Here is a 20,140-nt window from a genome sequence, read left to right on the forward strand (position 1 = left end):
TCCGGTAGGATTTTAAAATAATTTTTGCGGAGATATGCATAAGTGTCTGCACATGATAAGTACAACTTGTTATGGACTAAACCTTGTTGTAAATAACTGAAAAGTCTCAGAGTATGTGTCCAAGTTGGTAAGCCCCAACAGATTGAAAAAATTACATATGTTTGACGCGTTCCGTACATGCTGACGAGCGAACGTATCGAGAACATGGCCCGGGAAACTCTTAAATTATTCATCGCAAAATACGAAATGTGAAAAGATACCACCACATATTAGAAGAATATCTATAAGACTTCCTAAAGAAGCACAGCTATGCCGTGTCTTTGCTTTTATAGTTGGATAATCGGAGCTAAACTATGCCACATGTTCACGGCCCTGTCACCACCGCCATCTTTGCCAATCACCTATGAAGGAAGCCAAGGCGAAGCGATGCTCAACACGATGGCGTTAGTCAACCTGTTACTATCTTATGTCGTACATGCCGTAAGATCTGCTTGGAGATAGCCAGATGTCACCATGTCTGAGATGTCAACATGCCTGAGAACAACGTTCTCCAATACGACCAAATGTTATATTTCGGTTGTCCCACGTAAATGATTATCAAAAGAGCCATGGTATTGTTCCGTCCTCTTAATCGAGTTCTCTGCTCCATATACAAGCGATGCACACAACCCTCAAAGTATGCATCGACCGGCTTATCGTCCGGTAGTCGGTCTACATACACATTGAAAAAGGGAAGAAGAAAACAAATGATGGCAGGCTTACCGGTATGGCGGCTGTCCAACTTGCTGACGTGACGAGAGGAGCGCGGAAGAGAGGGGTATCAAGAAAGCCGAGACGTCCTGGCAGTTCTGATGTCTATGGTCAACTGAATATTCGCCCAGGCTCTTGGCCCTTTATATCTGTAGAGACCTAGTATAATAGGTGGTCTCAGGAGGGGTTTTCTCTAAATCACTAAAAATATGCACGGCGTCTGGGACATTGTTGCCCAAAGAGAATAACAAAGGACACAAATTATATAACTGACTGTATTTAGCCCCAATGGGGCATGAATATGCAATAAAGTTCATTGTCATTATTCATTATTAGTGTATTGTTTTTACGTGGGACCCGATCGTGGGATTCATTTACGGTCTTTTCAACAACTTTATGAGTCGGTGGGGGTAAAGTGTAACCATAGTGATACATGACATGGTTGGTATGACAGACGGTAAGTCATCATTCAGTGACGTCCTGTGGGGATAAAACGCCGCCACTAGTCAACAATCAAAGGCGGCTTCGAGATATGAAACAAAAGACGTAAACAAGGCATTGTTAAAACGCGCGAAGCAAACGGCTGCCGGAAATATGTACATGATGATACCTCAGGGGTATGATTATCAACAACCCGCTATGCGGACAAAAAGGACGGTCATAGCGGTACCGACAAAATGATTCTTCAGAACAACAGGAAACCTATCGTTCTAGATTTCCTGTTAAACATTGGACAGTAAATATGCATGTAATACTACATGTAGTACTTAGTCTTTAGTATCCCACCATGGGATTTGCTGCCTTTAGCCCACCTGGGCAGGAACATGCAAATAAAGATCATTATATTATCATTATTAGTAAAGATGAAACCACGGTGTCTCTATATTGGGACGCAATCTCGTCACATCCTCGTACTGAAGTGATGTATAACGTCGTCATACCGTCAACAGTACAACGTTTCTTTCTTGACGTGATATTGATACCATGTGTGATGAGATGTGCGCTTTCTTCTTTGACATCTGAAAAGTGTTGTTCTACAATATGTGCCTTTACCATCGTTTGCTTATCTATACCAAGGAACTTTTATCACTGATAAAAGCTCCTTGTCTATACATTCTATATATATATATATATATATATATATATATATATATATATAGGATTACGAAGAACTCGCACAGGTTCAAATATTCCTGTGAAGGAAAACTTCTGCTTTCACTACTCACTTTCACTTCTGTGCTTTCTGGGTCATTACATCATTGTGACTTTGTGTCACTGGGTACTTTTGTTGGACGCAAAATGCATAGTTACTTGGCGTATATCTAATCTACCTCGGTGATTAATGAATGAATGAAGACCTTTAGTGCACATTTTTGCCACAGCGGGCTAAGTATAGGTCACAACAAGACATGTTGAAAAGATACAGTTCACAGATACAAAATGAGACTATTGCTGGATAAATTCAACTTCTCCTCGCTTTTCTGTTATAGTGGAGATAAAAGAGCAGATATGTTTTATGATCGATGATTTTTCTAGTTGCATTAGAAATATGAATTTTTCTACATAACTTAGGTGTATGAAATAAGGAAATTGGTTTTGTATAACCTTATACAATTCATTTCTCTCTACGGTATACAATCTACACTCCACCACAAAATTGCGTTCGTCCTCTACCTCTATTCTATCTAAATTACAATATTTGCATAGTCTTTGTTCCAGAGGGGTGCGAGTATGTCTTCCCGTTTCAATACGAATCTAAATTTAGTATACATGATTATGTCTATATGTCCGCAGGGGCCTTTTATAAGTATAACGTTACGTTTAATTTCACAAATACGCCAAGCAGTGCACACGACATGGTCAGACTGTTAAACTGGACGAGGAAATGTTCGTAACATTGTAATCATAAACACGTTTTTTGGTTTTTGAAATGTGCTACTTCATTTTGTTACTGAAGTATAAAGGTATAGAAACCGAGAGATTAAAAAAGAAGTTCAAAAATATTCTATCGACTTGAGGGTTTGCCCATTTTCCGGAGTTTCTTGAAGACGAATGTCACTTTTTATTGTATGCCCCAAATATTCTTATATACATAATTCACTGTACACAAGGCTATCACTAGTATCATCTAATATCCAATGATTTATCTCAATGGACTGGAGTACATAATGACATTGCCAAGCCTTGTATGGTACAAATAGGAAAATATATTAAAGAATGTCTAGACGCTAGAAATCCCCCCAATGATTGTAAAAGCCCATTTTGAGGGTAAAACGGAATAGCTACCGTCCACCGAAATAGATATAGATGCCGAGTTTTAGGTTGGATGCATAAAGACAAGACGAAGGCAGGGTTCCTGGGTTCGTCGGAGTTTGGATCATTGTCGGCAACGTAAAATGTCTCTCAGAAGGAAATATAAGATACTTTTTCGCAAGGCAAAATATATTTCATTGATCACATAAGTTGGTTATTGTTCTGAAAGCTCTTAAGATACACATGACGATCCAGTGACTACAAAAGACAACAACTTAGGACTTCATTTCATGTCGACACAATTTAATGACAGCAACAAAAGCAAAACAAAAATGATCCATGTTCATGCTTCGCTCACTCGGTGGCTTTATTCGGTGGTTATAGCAAAGGACCAGGCGTTATGACACCATATACACCTCGGGGAGGGTCATTAACCCTTATTTCTATACCTCTATTCTCTACAATGAGTACTAATTGTTACAATACATTGTACCGTGTACAATTGTGCAAGAAAGAAATCCTTTCCTTTACGCGACAACACTACATGTACATGTAAGTCTATGATTACGTTTTCCATGGCACGAATTAATAGTCTTCTAATCGTCTATATCACGAGCACGATCGTCATAATCACCACCTTACCACTTGAATCAGCATAAGCTGTCCAATCTAAAACTTTCCTGTATAACGCTAGTTTACCTTTATCTGTGGGTCACCTCAAGTTGACGGACGGTCGTATAAACACGAAACGAGAATAACACAGCCAGACTAGTCTACCCATCTACAAAGTCAATACTGACCCGTTCCAGGCTGTAACCATTTTAGGTGAGCCTGGAACAATTTTGTTTTCAAAGAAAGCCAAGCAACTGCGATATCTATAGAATGTTGCAAACGGATAGAGGTCACCCCGCGGATAAAGGTAACCTAGCGTTAGGTATAAACAGTCCAGATGATTATGACCTTGATGATCCGAGCGGAGGCAACGGCTTCGTGGGGCAGTCGTACAGAATAGCCACTTGACGGGCCTCCCTATACTCCTGCGCACTGAAACATCAAGAATAGTAGGACATATGAGTTTTCTCTTACACAACCAGTTATTCTCAGCTGCTGACGTCTCTATGTCTGTCAGACATCTTCCTGAGAGCTTTTAAGTGGAGTTCTGCTTCTCGGATATAGCGTCGAGAAGCAGAACTCCAGTTAGAAGCTCTGAGGAAGATGTCTGACAGATATAGAAACGTTAGCAGTTGAGAATAACTGGTTGTGTAAGAGAAAACTTCTATGTTCTACGAACTACCAACCTGATGAAATTATTTTCGGGATACCAGTCTTGCTCGGTAGTTCCCGGAGCCGAGGAGGAATGACTTTGTGTGCTTGGCATCATTTATTACTTGAATCCGGTAGCTTACAGGAAGCTGCTCCGAATTGAAAGTGGAAGACTTTGTGTACATGGCGTTCTTTGAATCCATGTAACTCAACTGACAGCGGCCTCACAGTTGAGCTACTGGTTCGAATTAGTTGATAGCTGGAAGATGCCAAATCAATCCTGGGTTGGGGACATCTCGTTTGGTGCTGCACTTGTCTTTCGGAAGGGATGTAATGTGTGTGTCCCGTGTTCGAGGAGCAACCTCAAGTACGTTAAAGGGAAGGGCTAGCAACAACCCTGCTACTGTAAAGGCAAGGAAACTATGTGCCACTATATTTTATGTGCCTTTCCACAGAGATTCTAATCGTTCTTTGAAACTTTTTTACTGTGCAACCATGTCTTCATCTCAAAAACAATCATAGTTATCAATAATGCACACTCATTAGCAACCTTCTCAAGGAGGAGAGTATTAAATAATTTTAGCTTACTCAATGTTTATCAAGTACTTTGTATTTTGCAAGTACCGTTTCTTGATGCGCTGCACCACACGTTTCATCTTATGACATCCCTGTAGGCTGCAGGCGACGTCTCGGCACTGATTGGCGTGACCCATTGTATTGGCGCACCACTGGATGTACTGGTGCCGGGTCTCCTGTGGACTCGGACTGAAGATAAGCTGAAGGAAAGACGTCTGTGCAATGCACAGTAGAGGGCACAAAATTGGAATGCAATTGATTATGGTGCCAACTAAAACCCTTGAAAATACTCCTTTTCCTTGAAAATTTTTGTCCAGTCCATACACTTTTTGAGTTAGGCTTAGGTCCCATTTTCGAAACGGGCCCGACCGGGATGTTTGTGGAAACGACAAAATAAAAGTGTTTACGCAGGTATATACACAGATTATGCTCCGGACTAATGTGATTGCGTTCTGTGTGTTTTCTTGCCTTTCTTATCGTATTTTTCGTTTCCGAAAGCTACTCGGCCGGGCCTCGAGTTGGGAATTGGGACCTAGGCCTTAGAAGGAACAGGGAGGGTCTGACTCTTCCCATTTTGGTCCAAATTTGCTCACCTCACCATTTTAGTTGCTTGCGGAAGGATGTGAGGTGTTTGGTTCTTTGGGTTGAATCAGGATTTGGGATCAGAGGTGAGGTTTCTTAAATAGAGAGGGCTTTCGCTGAAGTTTGAGATGGTTAACACCCTGTTTTCTTTGAATGTTTATAAAGAAGACCCTTGTGACTCTCTGTTGGAGAAGATTTTTTAAGATTGAAATTGGGATTAGTACTTATTTGAAGTCTTGTTTCGGTGTGTTTCAACATACTAGTACTTTCCTAAGGACAGGTGTAACTAAGAGGAGATAGGCGCCGCCAGGGGACTAAACGCCTATTGTAACAGCACAACAAGTTGTGCTGACCCTAAGGCTGATCAAATGGGGTCATGATGATGATGATGAACTGTTGTGTCTGCCCTGTATTTATGAATGAATGACTTTTATCTGCGCTTTACACGCTCAGCCCATGTGGGCTTATAAGACACAGTATTACACTATCACATACAGCACAGAACATAAGAGAACAGACTGAGGTACAAGTGCGACATTCTTGCTGGAAAATGTGCGATGAATAATATTGCAATAGTGACTGATCGGATGTTAATTTCAGTAGCTCGACTTAAGGCTGTTGTAACACATGGGGCGCCTCAATTGTACTTTAAGACTTGCTTACCACGTCTTGCCGCCCCAACAGTTGCTGTAGCTCCAGCTGACCCAACTTGCGCTTGATGATGAGACAGAATGGCATTGGACACTTCTGCTGTCGGCAACGTTTGGCATGGTAACAGCAGAGAAAAATCAGCTGCTCACAAGCACGGCAGCTGCCATTGACCTTCTTCTTACATCCCTTGTAGTGCTGCAACACACGTTTCATCTTACGACACCCCTGTAAGTCGCAGGCGGCGTCTCGGCACTGACAGGCGTGAGCCACTTCCCGGATGCACCGCTGCATGGCCTGACGCCGGGCCTCGGGACTCAGACTGGGCTGTAGGGCAGACATCATAATATGAGCGAGAAAAATATCTTGATATAAAAAAATTTCAGTCACCGCAGAGCCATGACGAAACTAAGGATTAGCGACCATTCACTACTCTCCAAGCAGAGGTTAGGCTCCGGCTGTTTTTAACGTTTTTTTTAGTCGTTTTTATCGGGCTTTCTATTTTGTCATTTTTTTTGCTGTGTCCAACAAAAAACAGCCGGGGCCTAACCTCTGCTTGGAGAGTAACCATTCACTGTTGGTAGACACAACCAGTAGACTCTGTAGATGATATGAAATGTAATAACTTTTTACCCATACATTAGCTATACAACACAATGCACTTAGCCCATGTTGGGCAAGAATATTCAATAAAGATCATTGTCATTAAATAAAGATCATTGTCATAATGTGTATGAATCATAGACTTTGCAATGCGCAGTAGAGGGCACAAAATGGGAATACAGTTATATTTTCTATCTTTCCCACATTTACAGAGAGCCACTTTCCTCTAAAAATCACAAAACCCACTCTCTGCTTCCAAAAAGAAGAAGTCAAACCCAACCTATCTAGATATAACATTCGAGTAGTCTCTTTGTATAACGTTAATATTTATCATAGTTCATTGTTACATGCTATCTTGTTTCTACCATGCACTTGTAATTAGCCCAGGGGCATGAACTTGCAAATAAATTTTCTTATTATATTTCCAACTAAAACCCTTGAAAATCCTCCTTTTCTTTGAAACTTGTGGTCCAGTCCATACACTTTTTTAACTAGAGTTCGGCGAGCTCATACCTCCATGAATATTTAGAGCTTTTGTTAATTTCATGCAAATGACTTAACATTAACATGATTTATGCATAATGTTGTTCATCATTGAATAACGTACAGTACACATGTCACAAGGAAAATTCCCAATTCAAATCATTAATCATTAGATTGTTTTGAAATTTTTGAATAAATTATGCAAATAAGTTCCTCATTTGCATATTTGATATCTGCATATGTTCCACCGATTATAATTAACAAGTGTTACATGTATCGAAGTCCAGTTATTGCAAACAGTGGAATTATACAATTTCCTCATTAATTATGCAAATTAAGTCCTTATTTGCATAAAATGCATATCATTATGAACATCTTTGCCTAAGCTACCTGCATACCTAAGATGCAGGCAATCTGCCGTTCCTTTCTGCAGTTATCCTCTTTGGAGTGTCTTGACAAAAATGCCCCTGCAGTTCCACAATTGAATGTTAGGAGACTGAAACTTGCCCCACTTTGTCATGACGCTAAAAGCTATCTACCACCCAAATATCACGACCATATTACGTACGGGACAAGAGATACATTAAAAAAACTGCTATGATAGAATATTCTCATTAACTATGCAAATGTACTCCTATTTTGCATAATTAGTATTTTGTCTTGTACAACATTGTCTAAGGTACCTACATACCAAAAATCATGAAAATGCGTTGTTCCCTTCTTGAGTTATCCTCGTCAGAAGTTTTTGACAAAAATGCCTCTGCTATCCCAAAGCTAGACGCTAGGGGGCCCAAACTTATGTCATTTTTTCCTGAGCACAAGAGCTATTTAATAGTTTAAAATCTTGACCATAGCATGTTCAGAACACCGAGATAGCAAAACCGGAAGTTGCGCTGTAGTACCGAGGTCACACACCATGGGGCCCAAAATTGACCTTGACCTTCGTCTTCCCAACCCCTACCCACATACCAAATATCATCGTAGTCCATCAAGAGGTTCTAAAGTTATGCTGACCACAAATATGCGGACACACAGACACACAGACAGACACACACACAGACAGACACACTCAAAACTATACCTCCATTTTTTCATGGAGGTAATTAGAAGGAACAGATAGGTTCTAAGTCTTCCCATTTTGGTCAAAATTTGCTCATTTCATCATTTTAGTTGACTTGCAGTAGGATTTGAGTTGTTGGGTCCAAAAACGTTAGGTTTTGACAATACAAGATACAATACAAAATAAAAACACTTATAAAAACACTAAAAAAGCTGGAGCCTAACCTCTGCTTTGAGAGTAAGAACTTCATATAAATATGACACCCAGTGATTGTTCTCATCATACCAATAATTTTTACACCATAAATTGTATAAAGCGACCATACCTGATTTTTCTGTACATCCACTGAGGTACTGTCCATGGTTCCTATAGACAAAGAAATTGCGTTTGATTAACTAAAGGTAAAGATTATCATGACAAAAGTGTCCGTATGTTCTTTTCGTCCTAATCATATTGTGGCGTCAAATGGACAAGTGGTTACGGATTTGATTCCTGGCATCCCTGTCTGGACGTTGTGTCTTTTAGAAATATATTTTACACAACATCCCTCACTTCAACCAGGTGTAAAAATGGGTACATGACTTCGATTGGGGAGGACAGCCGCGGCTGACTGATGCAGAGCTAGCCTTTTGTATGCAGTCTTGTACATTTTAATAGCCCATACAACAGTCACGGAAGTTTACATTACATTGCAAATGAAGAAATCGTAGAGTAAATGTGTCCCTGCACTAATTGTCAGAAATCTGGGTCTAGCTCACAAGCTAGGAAGTGAGCTGCACCCAGATTCAAAGGCATAACCGCAGTTTTCGGTACACCAGAAGCCCAACATTTACTACCTAATGAGTCTAGTTCTAATTGACATAAAGGTGCGTCTGCCTGGAGACTATCAGATGGCACATTTCCGCAGACTCTAGTAAAAAACTTAATGGCGTTTAGGGAGGCCTCCAAGTGTAAGGGGCACCTCCCTAATTCAGCCCGTGTAGCAATATTGCTAGCTGTTTTAATTGGGGGCATTGAGGGATTGTTTGCAGAATTTTAGATGTACGGACTCGATTGGGCAAGATTTTGAACTTTTGAAAGAAACCCAAATCTCCGACCCATAAAGTAATATAGGTTTGGCACAGGAGTCGAATAACTTGTTTTTAACAGACAACGGGCATCGACAATGCGCGTCACAGCCTGCTTTTGTCTGTTACGACAACTCTCGCTAACAGAAGGGATCTGGAACACTAGATCGTGATCTAGCCTGTGTTTACACAAGCTCTCGCCGGCTGGGCTTAATGACCCCCTCCCCCCGAGTGGCGGCAATTGTAGGGCCGGCCGCTAGGGGCTTGATTTTAGTCAGGCTAGATCGTGATCTATACCCGACACTATCGCCTAATAATTTCCTACTCTCCAAGCAGATGTTTAATCGCGTTAAAACTTGTTGAGACTTGTTGCTTTCCGATTAATACTATATCTGCGCGATTCAACCTCTAACCAACACTAGTTAGAACATCTAGTCAAAACTAGTCGTCAAAACTTGTTGTTTTACGACTACTATTACATCTGCGCGATTCAACCTCTGCTCGGAGAGTAATAATTTCCCACTTTTAAGGACCAGAAACGCTAATGAGAACCGTATCGGGTGACGAAAAGACGATGTTACGAAGCGACCTCTATTCCCCGAGACCAATACCATGCTAAAACAACGGGCAGAAAGTCGTTCGCCAATACGCCCAACAAAGATAACGTTACCATTACGCCGATAATCAAAAGACTCCTGGTACAGTGGTAGTGTTCAACTCTCCTTATCGAGTTCTCTGATCAATATACAAACGACAACACAACCCTCAAAAACTCAAAGTATGTATCGACCTTATGACGTTCCGGCAGTCTGTCTACAAGTACATAGAAAACAAATAATCGCGATGGCAGACTTACAGTATCAATAGCAGACTCTCTGGGGCCCTTTTCCCCCGCCTTTTTTGCTCATAATACTAGTACACCTTTGCTTCCCATTTCCTTTTGTATGGGTCGCTTGATTTCAACATGCAAGCCCTAGGAGGCCGGTAAGCAAGCAACACAGTACAAAAAGAAATGGCCAGCAAAAGTGCATTATGACCAAAAAAGACGGGGGAAATAGCCTCTACCAGGCACTCAAGGTCGCTGGAAAAAATAGTAGAAATTGGCCAAATAGACTTAAAGAAGCGAGAAATACAGTTTGCGACATGGGAAACTGTATTCCTCGGCAAACCAACTTCTCTGGTGTGTTTTCAGTCTATTTGGCCAATTTCTACTATTTTTTCCAGCGATCTTGGGAGCCTGGTAGAGAGACTAGGGAAAAAGCGCCAGAGGGTCTGCTATTGAGGCTACCAGACGTACCGGTATGGCGGCTGTCCTCCGTGACTGACGCGAAAGAGAAGGATATCAAGACTTGAAGCTGGGGCGTCCTGGCAGTTCTGACATGTCGACTAGATTTTCCCCTGCTCTTGGCCCTTTATAGAGAGACCTAGTACAGTAGGTGGTCTCAGTACAATAGGTCATTTGTCCCTAAAATATGCACGGTGTCTGCCGTCTGGGACATTGTTGCACGAAGAGAACACAATTATCAGGGTATTGTTTTATACGTGGGAAACGCGTGAGTCATTTTCGGTCTTTTCAACAAATATAATGAGCCGGTGGGGTGTGAAAGTGTAACCATTGTGATATCAATGACAGGACTGGTATGATAGACATGACGTAAACTAGGCATTGTTAAAACTTGCGAAGCAGACGACTGTCACAAAATTGACACTGACTTTCGTTTTTCCCAACCACTTTCCACATTCTAAATAAATACCATCACAATCCATCCGGAAGTTCTATCAAAAGGTATGCTGACCACAAATACACAGAAATACACAACACAACACACACACACGCACACGCACGCACACAATACACACATAATACACATACACACAATACACACATAATGATAATACACATACACGCAATACACACATAATACACACACACACACATATAGACACATAGACACAGACACATCAATAACAATACCTCAATCTTTCATGGAGGTAACAACATCAGACCTGATTTCATGTAAACGTAATTTACTAACAGCAACAAAAGCAAACCAAAAAAATGCAACATGTATTCGTTTAGTCACACTATCATCTTCCCGTCAAATTGCTGAAGTGTCTCTGCATAGTCAAGATTTCTTTTTGCTTCTGTAAACAGATATCGGTTTGGTCGAACGTCATGAATTTAGAACTGCAGTGACGATCCCTCTGTGGTAGCATCAACCCTGGTTCTGGCACGCGAAAAACACTGAAGGATTTTTGCACTGTTAACTTGTCACTTAGGTTTCTGCCGCTGGGTTGGAGATGTTCCAAACTCGGCACGTCGGATTTGTACACGCAGAAAGTGTCGAAGTTGTTCTCCCACCAGAATCCCGTACCGGGGGCTATGTCAACGTCTGTCAACAAAGACGATTTGGTCGCAGATAAGTCAAACTGTTGGTACGGAATGGGGAAGTAGGCTTGGTTTGCTCGTTGCGTATTGAGTCTACATTTGTTCATGAAGTCGGGACTTATTGTGGCGTGCATGTCTAGAACACAGAGTAAGGAGTCAGGGTCCGAAACTGCTCTTACACCGAGCTCGATTCCTCGTGCGTACGAAAACGATTCCGATTTCACGTTGATTACTTTGATGGTAAAATCCGCATATTTCTTCTCGTATGGAGAAAGTAACTGGTGTAACCTGTTAAACTTCTTTGTTACGCCAAAATTAACTATCGTTAGGGCGACTTCATTCCCATCACTGACGGTCAAGCAGGAGCTTTCAAACATTTGCAGAAACTCCTCGAGGTGTTGCGAATTTTCCAACACTGGCACGACGAAGTTCACTCTTTCTTTGTGGCCTACTGTTGCAGATACCGTACGAAGATTTCCGTACGGTCTCTGTACGTCCACGAAATGCGAAGCCGCAAAATCGCCGTCTGATTCCTCGTACTCTAGTCTATACTCGATGCCCGTGACGGGGTGGTATCTCTGAAAGACAGCTTTCAGTTTAGTTTCTATCATAGCCTCAGCCCTTAGAGCTTCTACAGAAAGCTGCACAACATCGCCAAGACTTGGTAAGATATCGGCAAGATGTTCCTCTTCTTCACTGTCCTCATAAATCAGTTGCCAGGGAACGACATCAGGTGATTTGGATTTATCCTGGTCGCCGAGCAGTAGTTTGACATCCCCGTGGGGCCCTGTCGTGGCAATGAGCCTGTTGAGGCGGTAAATTCTGTCCTCCAAGTCTTTGTGATTTCTGGAAATGAGATATTACAAAAAAGTTGAAAGAGTGCGCTAATGGTAGGTCTTTCCTTTCAACAGCAATTTGGAAGTCGCACAACAGAATTGAACAGAGCATTTATCTGCGGACAGTCAGAGCTCGGACCTAGTCTATATCTGCAGTTCATACATATTTTCAAAGGGGGCATGATCGACTGAGCCCAGCTACAACGAACACTAGTGTATTAGCATTATGTATAACGTTGTCTTCTTCAAAATAACAAATCAAGCCTTTGCATTAACCTCACACACGCGTGCACACAGACAAATATCTAGCTGTCTCAAATCACAGGAGTCTGGTTCTTTATCGATATTGAACACGTTTCTTCGTAACAGATTGCAAGAGAAGAACCTACAATAACTTGTCCTGTATCCTCCTGATGACGTAGCTCTGGTGAAGTCTAAACATCGTCTCCAGCCGGCCCACGGGATGGAGCGTGACGGAGGACGCTACAAACTGCTTTCCGTCCAGGTCTCCGTCGAAGTCTTCCGAGTCCCCGAGTTTGTGAAATAACCTCTTCGACTGAAGGAAGTACAAGAAACAAACAAATTTTGTGTGTTTATTACCGAACATAACTTTCATCAGAATGTTTCGGACAGAATAAGGTAAAGAAAATTACCCGACTTCCCTCCTTTGTAAAATAGCAACTACATGTATAATATGATGATGGATTTGTTATATTAAATATAACTTTGAAAGTGTCAATAGCTCTGGCAATACGTGGTGTATGCATAAATTTCTTGGTTAAGGTCATAGCTCCAAAATAATTCGTGTTGCTTCGTGTTTGCTTGTTTGTCGGTTTGTTTATTCGTTTGTTTGTTTGTTTGTAAGCGATAACACTACAGGAAGCTGAGGAACAAGTTGATACCTCTGCACTTGTAGTACAGTTGGTGGCAGTGGTCATCTGAAGGCACAAGGCCAGACTGTAAGCTGGGCTGGGATTGGCTGACAGTTTCGCACAGCTGGTCACGTGAGTGCACAGTCCCTGCATGGCCTTCCTACTCAGCGCGACACCGGGCCCGAGCTCACAGTACTGGACTGCGGTGGGGTCGCCTGGGCCACGTTTGCTGGAGCCTGGGAAAAGAAAAACGAAAAATAATTGAGTTTTAGGGACACAATGTAAACCACTCGTCAATAATACAAATCAAAGAAGAAATGAAAAACGCACGCACACTCTCTGTCACACACACACACACACACACACACAAACAAACAAACACACACACAAACACACACACACACACACACACACACGGGCAGACACTGACACTGAAGCAAACCCACTTATGCATACACAAATACACACATGCATGCCCACGCATACACATACGCTCACCCACCCACAGACACAAACACACATGCACAGGCAGACACAGACACACACTCACACAACGTGTCTTAAAGGCAATGTAGCTTACCCATGTAGATGACCTCCGAACTCTGTAGCCCATCCAACAGTACGGTCAGGTTGTGCACATTGACGTAAGTGTTGTCCATAGTCAGCAGGAAGAACTTGAACTTGTCCAGGTGCACATAGCACATGTGCCGCAAGGCGGAGTACATCTTCTGTCCCATGGTGCTACCTGAAGGAGTAGAAAATATTTTTTTAACTCACACTTTTGCATGATTCTATGCTATGAAGAAGTTGTCAGCTGTTTGATTTTTCAAATTAGAAGTCTTTGCTTTAGCCCATCAAGTCCCTTCAATCATGTCCCTTCATATATTCTAGAAACATGGTCCATGCTAGAAACTTGTACAAGCCTGCAGTTCCAAATAAACCGCTAGATGGTGCAAGCCAACACAACTCAATCCCTTGCATAAAAGATGCTTACCACTAATGAATCGTGACCATAGCATGTTGGAAACCTAGGATACCCAAAACCTAAATTTCAAGTTCAGTACCACCTAAAGCCACTAGGAGGCCCATTCATAAATCAAACGTGTCCTTTGTTTACTAGTATGTTGATACTTACCCGCATACCAAATATCAAAACCATCCAATAACTTTTTGAGCTATGCAAACAAACGAACACACAAACACGATCACAAACGCAACTGTGGACATAACATTCTTGACTGTGGTAGAAATTATATGAGCTTAATAATTAAGCCAGCCGGACAATGGTAAAACAAGTTTCGAAACACTGAAACAACAGTGCAATGTATGTACTTTGATACCTCTAAAATGAAGATTATTTCCACTCACCAGTGACCCTTTGCACAGGCACACTTTCGTCCTCCTCTATGCTCTCCTCCATCCCCGCATAGAACGTCATGTCTCCCTCCGCCATCTCTGCTCCCCATGTCTTCATAACGCTCAACTGCTGTGTACTAGAAGGCACGCTCCAAGACGTCAGAACCCCCACAAACACCGTTCTCCTGAGACTGAGTTCCTGAGACACCAAGTTGGGGATGTCGATGACTTGGATGGGGGCATCTCCTTGATATTTATTCTGCGGTGGAGTGTCTGTGGTTTCTATATTCTTTAAGGACCTATCCTCTAGAAATGAGTCCCTTTCGAGAGTTCTTGGCTGCGTGGCGTGTTGTTTATTGTTGTTGTTGTTGTTGACAGTAGGCTTGCTGTGTGGTTCTCTAAAACTGTTGTTGTAATGGGCGATGGTTGAGAGCAGATGCGGTGAGCCGATGATGAGGAGTGTTACAGAGATTGTCACTCCCACCAGTAGGCCCACTAGGAACGATGTCAACTTTCCAACAGCCATTCTGTGACGTTTGTGTGTGTAAATCTTGCTTCAGAAATACCTGCTGGAATGAAGAATATAAACAACACGTTGTTGAAAGACCTATGTTGTACATTCATGACTCGAAGGGCAACAATACTACAAGCCGTACGTACGTGGTATGAGTGAAGATACGTATAACAAATGCATACAGGAAAGTTTAGGCAACAATATTAATATACGTTTTAATTATCATTAGTATAACTTTAGAAGGACCCCAAATAAATGTCCCTATCGTAGGACCGGAGTGACAAAAAACGTCAGTGTCTCATCATTTCTTTACACGCGACATGTACCAGTAAGCTGAGCCTTTACTTAGCCAATGGGTAATCACAGAGTACAAATGTGATGTCCTTGTGTCAAACGAACGTGTTGAAATCCCGCAGGATCTGTTTGCATATCGGCTTTGCCTTGTTCCTAAGTACGTCATATATTGGTGGTCTTCTGCCGTGGGTAAACACTTGAAATGCCAGAGAACGATCATGACAGGAAATTAAGTTGTTGTGGATAGGATGTGGATAGCATTAGGGGAAATCTTATTCTGGAGATCATTACAAGATCTGGTGCCATAACCCTACAATCGGGGGCATTTAATGTTCAAAAGCGTAAAATATTGACATAAGCCAGACTTTTGAGCTATTTACATTGATTATTGATGACCTGTAGGGAACATGGTAGCCACTTTATATATACTATAAAATCATTTAAGGTGAACCGTGTGAGTGGCGGAATCTTTCATCTTACATTGCTGAAAGGACGACAATATTTAACACCAATAAAATCAATAATTTGTGGTATAATACCAAATCCCCAGATCAACTAGTATTAAGCTGGTTCGTACGTGTTTATCAAACAAATCTTAGTTGACCCACAACCGCCCTGTACTCCTGTCTGTTATTGATGAAAGCATTGTGGAAAATTGGGAGAACATTACTAGATCATGGTGCCATAATCCTACTGTGAAATATTGTTAGAAACAAGAGCTCTGAGATAGATAGTAACATCTATTATTAAGGATCTGTACATTACCTGCTGGCCATTTTAGACAAACCATATGAGTGGCGGCATCATTCAATTTATGTTACTGAAAGACCACATTATTTCACGACCAAAAAAATCAATAATATGTGGTAAGACACCAAATCTCCAGATCAACTAGTATTACTAGCTACCCCATAGCTGGTTCGTACGTGTTTATCAAACAAATCCTCGTTAACTCACAGCCACCTGTACCCCTGTCTGTTATGGAAGAAAGCAGCATGGGAAATTTGGGGTAAATTTACTAGATCTTGTGCCATAATCCTACGATAAGGACATTTAATTGTGTTCTGTGAAATATTGTCAGAAACAAGAGCTTTGAGATAGATATTAACATCTATTATCAAGGATCTGTACAGTACCTGTTGGCCATTTTTTGGTAAACCATATGAGTGGCGGTATCTTTTCATTTAAGTTACTGAAAAGACGTAATTATTTCACGCTCAAAAAAATCAATATGTGTAAGACACCAAATCCCCAGATCAACTAGTATTACTAGCTACCACATAGCTGGTACGTGTTTATAAAACAGTGTAACCCACAACCACCTGTACTCCTGATTGTTATGGATGAAAGCATTGTGGAAAATTTGGGGAACGCTATTTGATCTGGTGCTATCATCCTACGATAGGGACATTTGATTGTGTTCTGTGAAATATTATTGTCAGAAACAAGAGCTTTAGATCTATTATGAAGGATCTGTCGCGTACCTGTTGGCCAATTTTACTGCAAACCATATGAGTGGTGGCATCTTTCAATTCACCTTACTGAAAGACCACATTATTTCACGTCAAAAAAATCAATAATTCGTGGTAAGACACCAAATCCTCAGAGCAACTAGTATTACTAGTCATCCCCTAGCTGGTGTGTAGTGTTTCTAAAACAGATCCACGTTAACCAACAACCGCCTGTACACCCAGTAGCGTACACGTTACATATTTGTGCGAAGTCTACGTAACCATTCTATTGAAGTAACGGTCACACATACATGTAAAACCCATAACGTGTATGAAACTGTCCAGTACACACGGGGAGGATACGTAAACACACCTTGGGTGTCTGGCTACCTGTGACGCCGGCCTCCCTTTGATGTAACCCGCCGGATAGGTGAGAGAGTAACGGTCATTCCGGCCACTGTCTCCAAGATGTCCTCGTGAAGAAACAACCCGTTTCTACCTGCTCGGGTTGTCGCCTGCCCAGGACATGCGCGCAAACGGGGACTCTACCATTCTTTGTCACCAGGGGGAGTTTTCTCGAACAAATATTCCGTCGTGCATTTTTTTTTACCAATTCTTCTCCTACGGAAGTATAATTCTCTACTGTTGTTTAAACTAAGGTAGCATTCTTGGAAAAAGAGTGTCAAAAATCACTTGTACAAGGATTTTTCTAACCTGTCCTCCCCCGGCCCATAGTTGGTCTCGCCTATTCCAACAGGTAGTTGGGGATTGATACCTGCTAAGTAAAGATGGCTCTCGCCGTAACCCGAACCTGTTTGCGTAACGGGACCTGAGCCAACACGACCCCGCACCTCAACCTGGAATTTCACGTAATTGTCACAACAAAGGTATGCCTAATGGGGCGTGGGGATGGACGAAACGGGGGGGTGCAACGTTTTGAAGAAAAAAATGTGTATACAAAGAGGAAACGCGCTCTAGTAAGGATTGATGTGATACTTCTCTGAGTATAGTAGCTAAACGTGCGGCGCATTTCTGAGATGTTTCGGGTCATCAGTTTGTGTGGGTTCACCTGAGCAGAATGGGGTGTAGTCTCCAGCCCGACTTACAGATCCACCTGTCCGTGAGATGGTAGCGCCGAGCGGTGAGACAGTCAGAACCGACACAGTGTGGCACCAACACACCACAACACGCAGGGAAAATGCGGAGAATCCTCTTAATGACTGACTGACGCGGGCTCGCTCAGTACGCGGAACATAAGGTGAGTTCGTAACCTTACGTCCATTGATGAGGGGAATGTTAGATTTCTCTTCTCTTTCGACCTCTCTTTCTTTCGCTCTTTCTCTGTGTATATATTTATATATGTATATCATCACGTTGTTTTCTTGGGAATTTTTGTTCAGTCATAGATCGCTAGATCGGTGTTCTTATTTCAAGAAATCTTATTACTAAGCGCCACATTCTTGAAGGTGGAGTCGGTTCGGTCGGTTAGAGACTAGTGTGCATGTACGTGCGGGATACAGTGAACTAAGCAGTTCTTCATACATCGCCATATTTCATGTGTTAAACACGTCTGTTTGCCAAGGCGGGGAAGTCGCTTGCACTCGTGTCGAGCATAGAAACGCACGTCCATTCAGCGGGTCACGGCGAACTGTGCAGCCCATGAATGATTCATTCATCGGGTGACAGGTAGAAATATGCGGCTGTTTGATAGAAACCGGAGGTACAAAGTCTTAAAAACAGGACGTACATTGTCTGGGAAAGTTGAATTCGTTATTTCATGCGTTCAGACCCTTGCCTTAGTGCCTAGTGACTCACAGAGCAACAAGTTTCCTAGCTGTTTCAGTAGCAGTGTATAATTTTACATGGAGGGGTTGTTATATAGCCCATCACCTTTAACGTATTTAACTGTGAGTCTGTTACCAGTCGAGCTACATGGACATTCCTCAATAGTTGAATGACGTTTTTATCGAGAACGCCTGACCTACTCATGGCTTAACGTACGGACATTTACCAAACGGCACAGGCCGGCCATGATATTATTTTGACAGAATGCTCACGTCTGTTTTGACCATAAAATATGTAAAAAAAAAAAACCTTCACACAGTAAGGTTTTGACTATTTACTTGTCGTGTTAGGGGCAATGGTCATAATTTGCAGTCACCATCGATTGATTTTTGATAGCTGCTAAATATATGCGATACCTGATATATATATATATATATGATGACCGTAATGTATATTTGAACGTTTCCATGCTATTATGTTTACTAAGATAATGCAGATAACACAGTTTTACTGAACGTTATGCAAACGTTTCTACAACGACACCTTGCTAATAACGGGGGTGGGGTGGCTTTCAGAGCGTAGCCTCAAGGACAGCCTAATTAGCTATATTGGTCCGCAACCACTGGCCGCTAATTGTTGTCAGAGTAACCACCGTTAGGAGTAACTAAAGCCAACAAGACTGGACTCCAGGCTATTCAGAACGTGCCACGGTTGCCAGGAGATTGCCGGATCTTCGGGTGACACCTTTCGTCCTGCTTTGATTTTGACTGTACAAAATGTCTAAGGTTCTAGATTCAAATGCCACGCTGTCTTAGAAAAGAGTGAGTCGCTATTATAGGAAGCTTTATTAATACAACAAAAATTACAGTGAAGTTTGATGAATTGCAAACTAGAAATTCCAAAGCAATCTTTGCGTGAATTTCTAACATTTTGGTACAATCAGGTGAGGGTATAAGGTGTCATTTTGTGACCTAGGACCAGGCGGTAACGCTTGTTTTATCTCTGTAAGGACGTTATATACTTTTGTATAACGTCTTTGATCTCTGCATCAGGTCAAAGTTTGCCGCGGAGTGGCTGGAATTTTTATGAGGTCGATCTACAGGACAATGTGAGGTTAACTTGTTGAACCTGAGGTGAGGAGTCCATCAGATAAACACATTCCGACACGTTTTGGCACATATCTTAACGTGTTCACACTGGAAAAAAACGTAAAGGTGGCAATTTTCAGTGATCGATCTTCATTCGGATGTAGAAAGGCAAATCGTAACGTTTTACAATTATTTTTATTTTTTTGAAATTGCAACAAGCAATACATGTTGAGGTTGGGTGCCATCGAACACACATACATCATACAGTGG

The 20,140-nt window shown here is 41.8% G+C and overlaps 2 protein-coding genes across 2 annotated transcripts; both read right to left on the reverse strand.

Annotated features, from left to right (window-relative positions):
• Positions 1–3,285: 3,285 nt before the first annotated feature.
• Positions 3,286–10,938, reverse strand: LOC118409743 (histone lysine acetyltransferase CREBBP-like). Its single transcript, XM_035811026.1, has 5 exons — positions 10,583–10,938; positions 8,544–8,584; positions 6,088–6,399; positions 4,891–5,057; positions 3,286–4,047 (listed from the first exon to the last, which is right to left on the reverse strand). The coding sequence occupies exons 2-5, from the start codon at positions 8,577–8,579 to the stop codon at positions 3,957–3,959; spliced, it is 606 nt and encodes a 201-aa protein (XP_035666919.1). The 5' UTR covers positions 8,580–8,584; positions 10,583–10,938; the 3' UTR covers positions 3,286–3,956.
• Positions 10,939–11,296: 358 nt separating this feature from the next.
• Positions 11,297–17,590, reverse strand: LOC118409692 (chondroitin sulfate synthase 3-like). Its single transcript, XM_035810926.1, has 6 exons — positions 17,371–17,590; positions 14,751–15,304; positions 13,963–14,127; positions 13,413–13,618; positions 12,900–13,066; positions 11,297–12,520 (listed from the first exon to the last, which is right to left on the reverse strand). Exons 2-6 carry the CDS (start codon positions 15,262–15,264, stop codon positions 11,374–11,376), a joined length of 2,199 nt encoding a protein of 732 aa, XP_035666819.1. The 5' UTR covers positions 15,265–15,304; positions 17,371–17,590; the 3' UTR covers positions 11,297–11,373.
• Between the last annotated feature and the right edge of the window lie 2,550 nt (positions 17,591–20,140).

Source organism: Branchiostoma floridae, chromosome 2 (genome assembly GCF_000003815.2).
Source record: "Branchiostoma floridae strain S238N-H82 chromosome 2, Bfl_VNyyK, whole genome shotgun sequence".
Classification (NCBI taxonomy): domain Eukaryota; kingdom Metazoa; phylum Chordata; class Leptocardii; order Amphioxiformes; family Branchiostomatidae; genus Branchiostoma; species Branchiostoma floridae.

What these genes read in the sequence shown, in the direction of transcription:
- LOC118409743 (XM_035811026.1), bottom strand. Translation starts at nt 8,579, where the DNA reads ATGGACAGTACCTCAGTGGATGTACAGAAAAATCAG. An exon ending in TGGATGTACAGAAAAATCAG is followed by an intron (nt 6,400 to 8,543) that starts GTATGGTCGCTT and finishes TCTGCCCTACAG; the next exon opens with CCCAGTCTGAGTCCCGAGGC. An exon ending in TGTTGGGGCGGCAAGACGTG is followed by an intron (nt 5,058 to 6,087) that starts GTAAGCAAGTCT and finishes TGCATTGCACAG; the next exon opens with ACGTCTTTCCTTCAGCTTAT.
- LOC118409692 (XM_035810926.1), bottom strand. Translation starts at nt 15,264, where the DNA reads ATGGCTGTTGGAAAGTTGACATCGTTCCTAGTGGGCCTACTGGTGGGA. An exon ending in GCCTGTGCAAAGGGTCACTG is followed by an intron (nt 14,128 to 14,750) that starts GTGAGTGGAAAT and finishes CTACTCCTTCAG; the next exon opens with GTAGCACCATGGGACAGAAG. An exon ending in AGGATACAGGACAAGTTATT is followed by an intron (nt 12,521 to 12,899) that starts GTAGGTTCTTCT and finishes TCTCATTTCCAG; the next exon opens with AAATCACAAAGACTTGGAGG.